The 13,093-nt window shown below is 44.1% G+C and overlaps 2 protein-coding genes across 4 annotated transcripts; both read left to right on the plus strand.

Annotated features, from left to right (window-relative positions):
- Nucleotides 1-424: 424 nt before the first annotated feature.
- rbm15b (RNA binding motif protein 15B) lies at nucleotides 425-4,986 on the plus strand. The gene has a single exon (XM_014995606.2). It carries the CDS (start codon nucleotides 1,821-1,823, stop codon nucleotides 4,296-4,298), a length of 2,478 nt encoding a protein of 825 aa, XP_014851092.2. The 5' UTR covers nucleotides 425-1,820; the 3' UTR covers nucleotides 4,299-4,986.
- Nucleotides 4,987-5,118: 132 nt separating this feature from the next.
- On the plus strand, nucleotides 5,119-11,966 carry LOC106922860 (nuclear factor 7, brain-like). 3 transcript variants are annotated; one of them, XM_088005880.1, is made up of 3 exons: nucleotides 5,119-6,406; nucleotides 8,161-9,318; nucleotides 11,351-11,966. In XM_088005880.1, the coding sequence occupies exons 2-3, from the start codon at nucleotides 8,178-8,180 to the stop codon at nucleotides 11,593-11,595; spliced, it is 1,386 nt and encodes a 461-aa protein (XP_087862006.1). In that variant the 5' UTR covers nucleotides 5,119-6,406; nucleotides 8,161-8,177; the 3' UTR covers nucleotides 11,596-11,966. The 3 variants fall into 3 exon arrangements, with proteins under 3 accessions (XP_087862006.1, XP_014851091.2, XP_087862005.1); XM_014995605.2 differs by lacking the exon at nucleotides 11,351-11,966 and having other exon boundaries at nucleotides 8,161-11,242; XM_088005879.1 differs by lacking the exon at nucleotides 11,351-11,966 and having other exon boundaries at nucleotides 5,119-6,369; nucleotides 8,161-11,242.
- The last annotated feature ends 1,127 nt before the right edge of the window (nucleotides 11,967-13,093 follow it).

Below are 13,093 nucleotides of genomic sequence, written 5' to 3' on the forward strand. Positions count from 1 at the left end.
TTCCTGTCTCCTCCGCTTCGTTATTTACGAGTTTCCTCCTGGATTAAAACCACCATCACTGCCAGCTGCCGTACAGCCCAAAATATTTTATTTTGAAAGGGCGTTCAGACTAACATACAGACAGGAAGTAGACAGAACATAAAGTGGCCCATTTATGGTTTGTATTCCTGGTTCCGTTAAATCCCAGTCCAATTCTTATTTAGATGATTTTCTGTATTAAAGGTTTTTCCAAACTTTTTTGTTTTGACTTCATGTGAATAAAATGATCTGGTTCTGCTCTCTGGCTTCCCTCCTTCAGAACCTCTGATTGCTGAGGTTTAAACCTGGTTCTGTGGTTCTGAAGAGCAACTATGGCATCTTTTCTGCTGCTTCTTTTTTTATATACATTTAAGAATTAAAATCAGCTTTGGGAGAATTTGTTTCAGTTTAAGAATTTGACATTCCAGAAACATTTGAGTTAAGCTCTAGTAAATATATAAAAAGTGGACGTTAAGTCAGAAAACAGCATAAATGTTAAGATTTTAATTTTCATTTCAGATTGTATCAATTAAAATCCTTTCCTGTAGTTCCTTGTTCCTTGTAGCATTTCCTTTCAAAAGCTCCAGGTGCTGATTTGTCTCATTTGTTTTGCAAACATCTAACTGTTCATTGGAATCAGCCAGTCCAGCAAAAACTTTGTTTCACAATGTTTTGTTATATGTGCTGAAATTTTCTAAATTTCTACTTTTAATTTTCTGAATTATTTTCTAGCACCTGGCATTCTTTAACGAGGAAAACATACTGAAAACTGGACAAAAGTAAAGAAGTCAGAGATACAAAATAAATACAAAAGCAGAATTTCTTTAAAATTTGAGCTTCTTGCTGTGACAAAATATAAACACAAGGGGGCTCTTTCTCTCTTTTCGCTGTCTTTTTAAAAAATAAATTTCCTTTATATCTTGTTAAAACAAGAAGATATGACACATTTTATCAATCCTGGCAGTTTCTAGGAATAATATATTCAAAGCAATAGCCTCTTATTTCCTTAGTCTTCCATACTTGAACAAGCATAAAATATGCATTCTGAAAATTTTTGAGAAAGTATGGAAACCAGATTTGGGGAAATAAATACGGATCTGTATCTTGTTAAAAGTTTATTTCATATTGAAACAAAAATATTAAAATATTCATCTGACCAATTAGGATGTTTTAAAAATCATAAAAAAAAACACCACTTCTAAATGACACCAACATCCTTGCAAGGCATTTTGTTATGATCTCTATATTTTGGTTTTTAATAAATCTCAACGAGATTTAAATCTGGAATTTTAAATCTTGACTCATTCTGCACCTGAAATTATTTCCTAGCTCTTGACAGTTAAAGTTTCATGTAAAACGCAATCAAAATCTAAAATAATCGAAAAGATCTTCAGAAAGGCTCCTAAAAAGATTCAAAGAAGTTTTTTTTTTATTATTCAAATTTAGCAGAAACGTGTCAGTTTCTACTCAAAATGGACAAATGTTTTGAAATCAAATCGTAACGTCATGACGTCAGCTGCTTTTGCGTCACCGCGCCCTCCGTCCTCCTCAGGGAACGCGCACATTCCTATTGTCCAAGATGGCGGCCCTGGTGCAGCTTCTGTGATGCTGAAATGTTTCCCATCGTTTCTAACCGTTTTTACCGTAAATGTGCCAAAAATCAGCGGCCGCCCTGGAAGCGCGTCTCTCCCTGAAGCCGTCCCCAGCCGCCTCTTCTCCACAAACACTCCAGGAACCCGCTCCGAGAGTCGAATTCCCGCTGCACGGCACCGAAAAGTTTGAGCTCCATCCTTCGGTGAAAGATGAAGAGGCAGGCCGGGAGAGAGAGTAGCCCGTCCCGGGCTATCGCTAAGCGGATACGGGAAAGGGAGCGGGAGAGCGCCCGCAGAGAGGAGCTGCCCCCGCCGCCTCTGGCTCTGCTGCTGGCGGAGAGCCGGAGCTATCACCGCCGTAGCCGCAGCAGGGAGCGGGAGAAGCCGCGGCTCAGAGAGGAGCGGGCTGCCGCCCTGGAGCTCCACCACCGACATGAACTCAGCCTGCTCGGCCGCCCGCCGCTGCGCTCTGCCGAGCCGCCCGCCGCCAGGCCCGGGACGCTGGAGTACAAGACGCTGCTCATCAGCAACCTGGGGTCGCAGGTGTCGGACGAGGACGTGGAGGACGCGCTGTTCCACGAATTCAAAAAGTTCGGGGACGTGAGCGTGAAGCTGTCCCACACCCCTGAGCTGGGCCGGATCGCCTACGTGAATTTTCGCCACCCGGAGGACGCTAAGGAGGCCCGGCACGCCAAGTCGTCCCGCCTGGTTCTGGGGGAGCGCCAGCTGAAGATTGAGCCCATGTACGTGAGGAGGCGGAGTGTGACCCCGCCGGACGTCGGGTACCTCCCCCTGCATGCACCGTACCCCTACCGGCAGCGCTCCCTGTCCCCGCCCGGGCCCGCCGTAAACAGCCTGCGGGAGCTGCGGGCCCGGCAGTACGCCCTGGAAAGCCTGGCGCTGACCCGGGACCGGGACCGGCTGCTGGATTACTATGGGATGCTGGATGAGAGGGGGCGACCCTTCGGGTTTCCCCCCATGCCCGTGGTGGAGGACCTAAAGCCGGAGGACGACCAGAGGGCCACCAGCAACCTCTTCATCGGGAACCTGGACGGGAACGTGACGGAGGCGGAGCTCCGGCGGGGCTTTGACAAGTACGGCATCATCGAGGATGTGGTGATCAAACGCCCGGCCCGCGGCCAGGGCGGCGCTTACGCCTTCGTGAAGTTCCAGAACCTGGACATGGCCCACCGGGCCAAGGTGGCCATGCAAGGCCGGTTAATCGGTGGGAACCCCATAAAGATTGGCTATGGCAAGGCGAATCCCACCACCCGGCTGTGGGTGGGCGGCCTGGGCCCTGGGAACTCTCTGACCGCCCTGGCCCGAGAGTTTGACCGCTTCGGCAGCATCAGGAACATCGACTATGTGAAAGGGGACAACTTTGCCTACATTCAGTATGAAAGCCTGGATGCCGCCCAGGCCGCCTGCACCCAGATGAGGGGCTTCCCCCTGGGGGGCCCGGAGCACCGTCTCCGGGTGGACTTCGCCAAGGTGGAGGAGAGCCCCTCCCGGCCCTTCCCTCCCGGGTACCAGCCTCCCATCGCTCTCTCCGCCCACTACGACCTCCTGGGGGAGGCGTACAGCCGCCACCGCAGCCTGGAGAGGGAGCTGCGGGGCGGCCGGGAGCGCTCCCCACCCCCCCACAGCCTCCTCTCCCTCAGGGAGCGGGAGAGGGGCCTGCTGGAGAGAGACTTTCCCAGCAGCCCCACACGCAGCCTGGAGCGGCGGGTCGGAGGGGTGGAGGCCTTCGGGCGGAGCGGACGGGCGGCGCGGAGCCGCAGCAAGAGCCGGGAGCGGTGGCTGAAGGAGCGGGAGGAGAGGCGGACCCGCAGGAGGAGCCGCAGCCTTTCCGCCGACCGGCCGCCAGAGGAGAAGGAGCGGGGGAGGTCGCGGGTTCGCGGTCCAGGAGGGGCGGTGTCTCCTGAAGCCAGCCCAGACCGAGCGCGGGTCCGTGCCCCTGACTCCACCACGGAGCCGCGGGACCACTCCCCGGACAGCGGCGCCGGACGGCACCCTGCCACCAACGAAGAAGAGCTTCCTGCCGGCCGCCACCACAGCAAGCGGTCCTCCAGCGACCACCTGAACAACCACCACCACCGTGCCGAGGCGGCCGGCGCCGCCTCGCCTGCCGCGGACGCCCCGGCCTCTCCCAGCACGCTGTCGGAGTTCGCCCAGGGCGCCCTGTCCAGGCTGTGGCGCGGCTTCTTTGCCCTGAAGAACAGCAGCTTCCCCACAGACCTGTTCCTGCTGGAGGGCGGCGCAGCCTACTTCCACACGGTGATGAAGGACAGCCTGAAGCTGCAGAGCCAGCCCAGCCAGCTGAAGATCGCCCAGCGGCTGCGCATGGACCAGGCCCGGCTGGACGAGGTGGCGCGCCGCATCAAGCTGGGGCGCCCGGACAGCTTCGCCATCCTGCTGGCCCTGCAGGGGCCCGTGGACCGCCAGGCGCCGGGGCTGGAGCCGGGCCTGCAGGTGCGCCTGCTGCGCCACCTGGTCACCTACCTGCGAAACAAGGAGGCGGCGGGCGTGGTGAGCCTGCCAGCCGCCAAGGAGGGCACCCCAGGCGCCATGCTGTACGCCTTCCCGCCCGGGGAGTTCTCGCAGCAGTTCCTGCAGGCGGCCAAGAGGACTGTGGGTAATCTGGAGGAGGAGCACATGGTCATTGTGATTGTCAACGACACTAACTGACTCCCAGGGCTTCCTCCATGTTGTTCAGTGTTTTGTTCAGTTTAAATGAATTCCAGCCAGTTACACTACATGTTCCTCAGCGACCCGGCGGGATGAAGACGACCGAAGGAACCTTTAGAAACACTTAAACAGCTGGTTTTGCTCCAGGAAGCTGGAAAACGCGACACTAAAAGCTTCTTACTTTATCTGGTTTTATCCATTCTGGAAACTCGCAGGATTTTTCTGGAAACTTGAAGCTAATCCTTTCCTGTTTTTATTTGGTGTTCCTCCTCTTCCTCGCTGTGTTCTGGTGTTCTTAGCATTCCAGTCCATTCTCCCAGCATGCACCAGGAGAGAAACCCTACCCGTCTCTGTTGAAACTTCCTGTTGATCCGTTTTGAGTCGTGCTTGTTCGGGATCGTTTTTTTAAACTCCCAGCAGAGCCTCCATGTTTCCATCTGTTCTGGTTTTATTAGCGAACGGCAGATTTATGAAACAGAAAAAAAAAACGTTTTGACACCAAAACTTTCAGCAATTTCAAAAACTCAAGAAGCAAATTGGACATTTTTATGGGAATGAGTCGGAAATATGAGCAGATCAGGATGAATGATAGTCACTAATGATTTGTGTTATAAAAAGAGGAATATTTGATGTTTTATTGTTTCATCTTAAAACTGAACATGTTTCTGAAATAAAACCAGTTTTTACAGCTGAAGCCTCATTTCTGGATTTGAAACTGATTGAAATGAATTAAAGCCGAAGTTTAAAACTCATTTTTCTTTTTCAGACACAATCAAGGTCAACAATGCCACTAAGTATTGATAAAAACATTTAAATATGAATAAATAACTTTCTCTGTAATATATGAGTTCCTCTTTAAATTAAATATGAAATGTATTTTCACCTTCATGCAATGTGTTATACAACACTGCTGATTTGATCTGATAAAATTTAAAAACTCAACTGTAAAACTGAGTCTGGAGCTGTGAGTTTGATACGTGATTTAAAGTGTTAAGAGGTAATAACAATAAAAGTTCTCTGAAGACTTATTTTTACCTGAAGACAATAGCTCAAAAGTTTAAAGAACACAAATCAGATTGTTTAATGTATAAAATTTGTTAAATGTTTAAACGCTGGTAAAAGAAAAATTCAACTTTATTACAAAAGACAAATGTTTTGGACTAAATTAAAGAAGTAAATATCATTAATTTGGTCCAAAATTAATGACATTTTGTTCAAAAACATTATTTTTTGTTCTTAAGGTAAATAAATTGAGGAAGATATTGGGGGGTGGATCCTCAATATAAGGGAAAATATGGAGGAAACTCTTTGTTGTAGATGAAACAAAAAAATTATCCACTGAGGAATAAACATTTCTGTAAAAACAACTCAGAAATTAACTTTACATTTACTAGAAAAAAAATTGGACATTCTGTGTCAGAAATTACAAGAAACTTAATTTTCCACAATTAAAGGCAAACATTTAAAATAAAAAGATATTCTGGCATTATAACATCTAAAATTACTAAAAGAAAAACCTTGTCAGGGATATAGAGAAGATATTTTCTGACATGTCAATGGTATGTTTGTGCCACTAATGTCTGGAGTTTTTTCCTTACAAATTACAGACCTCATAATATCAGGGAATAACTTAGTTTTAATATGATACATTTTTTAAATTATTATTAATTAATGCTCTTGAATCCTTTTGCCTTTTATCTTGGAAAATTATGATTTTCTTACTACTTAAGACTAAATTACCCATTTTTCTTGTAAAAATGTGAACTTTTTTATGAACGTTCACCTTCATGGATAATTATTAATTTTCAGACCTGCTACCACGTCATATTCGTGGTATTAGATCATATTCGGGTTGAATAGCCAACAGTTCTACTAATGTAAAACACAGACATGAGGGAATTTATCACACACGCTAGGTGGCGGTAAACGCATCTTAAGATGGTTTGCCATTCGCCATTGAAACCCAAAAGAAGAAACGCAAGACGCCGTGTTTAAATTTTTGCCAACCGCCAGTAAAACATCAAGAAAAAGAAAGACAGGCGGTAAAGGACCCGCGGACGGCAGCGTCCAGGTCTGTAGCCTTTATTTATGAAAGTGTGTTGTCAGAGGTAAGCCGTTTTCTGGTTGTTATCAAGTATTATAGCTTTTTACAGTCTGAATATATCTGAACGGTTCTGCTTTTGTTGGTTAAAGTCCAACTCGTTCTGCTGTATTTCTCTGGACGGTTGAGTTTGTTTACTGAAGATTCGGGAAATGGCTAAAGGGCGAGTCCACCTACTTTTTCACTACCTTCAGCATTTTTAATCGGCTCAAGTTTAAAACTGCAACACATGCACTAGATTATTCTGAATATTTAGAACCATATTTATGATTTGTGAAACTTCAATAAAGGTTGATTTGACCACTTTTTTGCATCTGGGTTGCACTAGAACTGCTCTAATTCCAAAACTACAATTTATAGACTCTTCAGACTTGGACTGGATTATTCTGCTCTAACAACAGAATATTTATAACCATGTTTGGGATTTGTGAAACCTTTTTATGATTTGTGAAACTTCACTTAACAGACTGCTGCAGAAGAGTTTTCCCTCCAACAGCCACCACCATCTACAATAACTCTTTGAAGAACTAGTGAATTACACCAACATTTAATTCCCATTGGGATTAATAAAGTGATTTTGAATTAGAATTGAATTTGAATTTGAAAAAAAGAAAACTGCATGGAACTAGTGTGCATAGTCATCTAAAATTTAGTGAAGTTTCGCAAATCACAAACATTGTTATAAATATTCTGCTGTTAGTTGAGAATAATTTAGTCCAGGTTTGAAGAGTCTAGGTGTTGTAGATTTGGAATTGGAGCAGATCACGTGTGACAAAGATTTTTAAAAAGTGGTGAAATCAGCCTTTTTTGAAGTTTCACAAATCAGAAAAAGGTTTCACAAATCCCAAACATGGTTATAAATATTATGCTATTAGAGAAGAATAATCCAGTCCAGATTTGAAGTGTCTAGTTGTTGTAGTTTTTAAACTCGAGTCGACTAAAGATGTGAAAGGGAGTGGAAAAATTAGGTGGAATCGCCCTTTAGCCTTTTGCCGATTCGGAAGCTGGACTCGGAAACGAACTTCAGCTTCGTAGTTTTAACTCGAGGATACACAGCGAAGCTAAACTGACCTGGTCAGCAGGTTTTTAGTTATTGATCTTTTCGTGTTAATTTCTTTTTGATAACAAAAACAACAGTGTGTTTTATTTATTTTATTTATTCAGTCATTTTTATTATCCTTACATATCAAAACGGCCTTTATCAGCTGACATTTTAGACAGATTGTTCAATAAATAACGAAAACAAAAATTTTCTTTAAATCTATATGAAATATTTGAAAACCTGAAATTTAATTTAACCTGAAAAGTGTTAAATTAAACCATTAACATATTGCTATGAAGATTGAACTTTTTTGTTACTACAACATTCATGTGCTTCATTTAAATAAAATTTAAGATTTCCATATTTTGTTTTAATGAAATTTTGCAACCACTTGAGTCACTGGATTAAAATCAATCGTATTTGATCTCTCCTATCAAAATTTAATTACATCAATTATTCTAATAAAATGGCAGCTGTTTGTCCAAATGAAATTAAGGTTGGACTTTAGGGATTCGAGTGATTGGTTAATGAGTTAATATAAAGATCTTATCGATCTATTAATGATGAATGAAATTGGCTGTTTTCTTAAAAACCTTAGTAGTTCAGAGGGATTGCCGACTTTTCATAGTAAGAAAAGCCACATTTTCTATAATATACTGAAATTTTTGCAGAAAGGAAACTGGCTTCCTTCTTGAACATTTTCTCTGCTGCTGTTTCAGCTTCACTCAGAGACAAAATGGCTTCCAGATCAGAGGAGGATCTCTGCTGTCCGGTCTGTCAGGACGTCTTTGTTGATCCGGTTGTTCTGTCATGCAGCCACAGCTTCTGTAAGGAATGTCTGAAGAACTCCTGGAGAGCAAGACCTGGACGTTCATGTCCTGTTTGTAGGAAAAGATCTGACAGAGAAGATCCTCCAGTTAGTCTGACTCTGAAGAGACTCTGTGAATCATTCCTACAGCAGAAAATCCAAAAAGCTTCAGAGGATCTCTGCTCTCTGCACTCTGAGAAACTCAAACTCTTCTGTCTGGACCATCAGCAGCCAGTTTGTCTCGTCTGCAGAGATTCAGAAAAACACTCCAAGCACAGATTCAGGCCCATCGATGAAGCTGCTCAGCAACACAGAGAGAAACTGAAAACATCTCTGGAGCCTTTAAAGAGGAAACTGGAGATGAAGAAGGAAGTTAAAGAGGAGTTTGATCAGACAGCAGAACACATGAAGGTCCAGGCCCGACACACAAAGAGGCAGATTGTTGAGCAGTTCAAGAAGCTTCATCAGTTTCTGGCAGAGGAAGAGGAGGCCAGGCTGGCTGCACTGAGGGAGGAAGAGGAGCAGAAGAGAGGGATGATGAAGGAGAAGATGGAGGCTCTGAGCAGAGAGATAGCAGCTCTTTCAGACACAGTCAGAGCCACAGAGGAGGAGCTGAGAGCTGCAGACGTCTCATTCCTGCACAACTACAAGGCTGCAGTGGAAAGAGTCCAGCGCTGCCCCCTGCTGGAGGATCCACAGCTGCCCTCAGGAGCTCTGATAGACCAGGCCAAACATCTGGGCAACCTGGCCTTCAACATCTGGAGCAACATGAAGTGCATGGTGACCTACACGCCTCTGGTTCTGGACCCAAACACGGCTGGGTCAAGACTCTTCCTGTCTAAAAATCTGACCAGTGGGACGTATGGAGAGAAACGGCAGCTTCCTGATAATCCAGAGAGGTTTGGACCAGAGTGGTCCGTCCTCGGTTCTGAGGGTTTTAACTCTGGGAACCACAGCTGGGATGTTGATGCGGGAGTCGGTCAGTATTGGTTGCTGGGTGTGTTAGCAGAGTCTGCCCAGAGGAAGGGGAAGATACAGTCTGGATTTTGGGTTATACAGTTCTATGGAGGTAAATATTCAGCACGGATTTCAGCTCGTCTCTCAGTTCTCCCAACCCAGAAGAAACTCCAGAGGATCCGAGTGAATCTGGATTGGGACGGAGGAAAACTGTCGTTCACTGATCTGGATACTAACACACACATACACACCTTCACACACACCTTCAGTGAGAAGATGTTTCCGTGTTTTGTCTGTACCAACGTCAAAATCCTGCCCATGGAGATCTCGGTGAACAAACAGCAGCTCTGTCCAAGTTAAAGCTTCTTGATGAAATTTAAACTAGGGCTGAAACGATTCCTCGAATGATTCGAGTACCTCCATTACTAAAATTCCTCGAGGAAAATTTACCTGCCTCGAAGCTTCGTTAATTTATGTTTTATTAGTTAGCGCACCGTGTTCCGGCCGGGACTTCATTTGCGTTGCGCGGAGCTCTCACTTCCGCCTCTGAGTTGTTGACAAAAGCTAAGTCTCAGCGGCATAAAGTCCAATCTTCAAGATTGGCCCGTGGGGATTTTATTGATTGATGATAATGCCCGACTTTTTATCGTTTTTGGGGAACCAATAAGCATCCTTAAAATGACTGGGGGAATGCCTGGAGTACGGCAGCATTTCTCCTCCGGGGCTGCTGGTTGAAAGCGAACGGCGGGAAGAGCGCTGAGGTGAGCGGATAGCCTGAACAGGGCGGGCGGCTGAGTAGCTGATGCTTACCGTGTAAATGTAGCTTTACCGACGAACCGCACAATAAATTTCATATCCCGGTCTGAAGAAACGGGTGGCGGAGCGCATCGTACATGGCTGGTAGATGAGTTTCTGAGTGTGACCAGTGAAGGTGTCGTAAATATCCCGTATTGCTTCCCCCCGTGTTCGTCCCCCGGTCTAACGGTTCGTCAGTCCGCTGGTCTATTTCCTCCCCTCCACCCCATGTTCGTTCATTCGCCCTCTCCTCCCACTCCAGGCGGCATTTCCCGTATTTTCAAACCCAAAGCGTGACAGGTTAGGTGGGAAGGTGAGTTTAATTAATCTATTAAACTCACTGAAGATTAAACTAAAAGCTGGATTGTAGACATTTTTATAAGTATATTTGTGAGCCTGCCTCTTTGTTATTAAATTCAATAGAATTTCAGATTTTTCTATAACTTTTCTCCTGGTTAACTTAGAAAGTGAGCTATTATTGTTACAGGTTAGTTTTCTAAACTACAAAAAAGCAACTGTTAGGGATGCTCAAATATGAAAAATTGGACTGATATTGATATCTGATAGTAACACCGGTATTATGCCAGATTTACCAATATTTCATTTTGTAATTTTTTTTTATCCGATTACTCGATTAATCGTAAGAATAATCGATAGATTACTCGATTACTAAAATATTCGTTTACAACAGCCCTAATTTAAACTCTGTGGTTTTAGACAGGAAACTGGAGGTGATCTGACTGATCATGTTTTCAGATTAGTTTCGTAAGCCAGAAACTGAATGTGACATGATGTGCATGATGTGAAGCTTAGACTGGCAAGGTCAGTTCATCTCATACCATCACAAAGAAAAGATTTCAAAATGCTTTGCAAGAAATTCAGGGGTAAGCATCTAAAATATATTCATCAAGGTTTGATTTAAATAGCGGACTCAATATGTCAAATGCCTCAGAATATAAACATCTGAGGTGTTCAGGCAGTTTGGTCCAGATCTGAGGAGAATAGAGACTAAAAGGCGCCTCACTTTGTTCTGTTCTGGTTCTTGAACGCTGTACAGACAGATCTCTGGAGACTTAATTGGTTCATATTTGGCTAAGAACTCAGAAAACTATTCCTGTCTGAAGATCTGACCAGTTTGACTTTAGGAGACGAACAGCAGTTTCCTGATAATCCAGAGAGGTTTGGTTACTCGTGGTCTGTCCTGAGCTCTGAGGGTTTTAACTCAGGGAACCACAGCTGGTATGTTGATGTTGGAGACAGTGAAGGCTGGATGTTTGGTCTGTTGGCTGAGTCTGTCCAGAGGAAGGGAAAGGTGGAGTCTGGATTGTTGGTTATGCAGCTCTATAAAGGTAAATACTCAGCAGGGTTTCCATCAGCTCCTTTCACAGTTCTCTCAGTCCAGAAGAAACTCCAGAGGATTCGAGTGAATCTCGACTGGGACGGAGGAAAACTGATGTTCACTGATCTGGATACTAACACACACATACACACCTTCACACAAACCTTCACTGACAAGATGTTTCCATTCTTCAACGCTGAAGATCCTCTCAAAATCCTACCGATGAAGATCTCAGTAAGCAAACATCAGCTCTGATGTCCTCAGCATGAAGAATTCAAACTGCAAATGAAACCTTACTGGTCAGGTTTAAACTGTGTTTCAAACAGGAAACTGGAGATGATCTGAATGATCAGCTGGTTGTTTTCTACAGAGAGGATCTTCAAGGCTGACCTTCCCTCCATACAGGACTTGTACAGGTTTAAGGTCAGGAAGAGGGCAGCCAACATCTCTGCAGACCCCACACATCCTGGATACAAACTGTTTACACTTTCACCATCCAGATGGAGCTACAGACTGTTTATGCCAGACTGTCTGCTTAAAATTTGGTGACTCATGAACATGTGCATTGATGTAGATTTGTATTTGCAATCTTGACCAATAAATCTTTATTTCTAATCAAGCACCAACAGATGTGTGGTCTGTTTGATGTACTCCAGTCTTCATTCCTCTAAACCACATGTGTCAAACTCAAGGCCTGCGGGCCACAGCATTTTATGGGCCGATGATTGACTAAAAATAGGTTTTGAGCAGAATTGACTACAAACTACATCTCCCACAATGCATTCCGATTGTTGCCAGCCAACATTACGGCTTCTCGCCACTAGAGAGCAGCAGAGTCACCTCAAGCTGCTTATTGATTTTCCCAGCGAATAAAACTGAGACATCGACAAGCTAACATCAAAACGTCCAAGAAAAGAAAAATCGATTTACAAGTAAGACTGAATGAAGATGTGTGTGAGTTGGTATCAGGGCGGCAGGTGGCGCTAGACTTTTTTTGTTATCCTTATCTTGACCGGCAACATAAAAAAAAATCGGTCATGTACCATTTTTATCCGTGAAATTACAATCATATTAGTCGCATTTTATGTGGTTTAGTTAATATTCACCGTGAATCATTACAGATTAAGCAGATAAATGTATCTACATTTTTCTTGTAGTGACAAAAACCACTGACTGAGGCCCCAATAACTTAATAAATTAAACTAAGCGACTTCACTTAAATTAGCATCACTTCACCCACTGGGGTCTGAACAACTTCCTCCTGGTTCCCACCTGCAGAAAAATCTGTGGTAATTCATCAGTCAGTTGGATCTGTCTGATCCAAACAGATCAACCCTGTGCAGTCCGGTGTAACCTTTTACCAGGATTTTTTTTGTGTGTGGTTTCCATTGATTTTTTATTTTAAGTATTGATTTTATTTTTGAACCCTTATTTATTGTAGAGCGTTGATTTTATTTTTGAACCCTTGTTTATATTGAAGTGTTGATTGTCTGAAAGACCTTACACATGAATTGCCCCATACGGGATTTGAACCGCTGACCTCAGCATTACCAGCACGGTGCTCTAACCTGCTGAGCTAACTCACCTACCTTACAAATTGTTGAGTTTCCATGGATTTAAGAAGAACTTACATGATCTTACCACAATGTAGATTTGATAAAAGTGCTTAATGTTTTTCAAAACAACATACATAATATTTTATTTTCCAGAGATACTTTTTATTTTAATGTGTTAATTTTATTTTTGAACCATC

The sequence above is a fragment of the Poecilia mexicana genome, unplaced genomic scaffold (assembly GCF_051168715.1).
Source record: "Poecilia mexicana isolate PSO_F unplaced genomic scaffold, ASM5116871v1 scaffold_5, whole genome shotgun sequence".
Taxonomy (NCBI): Eukaryota; Metazoa; Chordata; class Actinopteri; order Cyprinodontiformes; family Poeciliidae; genus Poecilia; species Poecilia mexicana.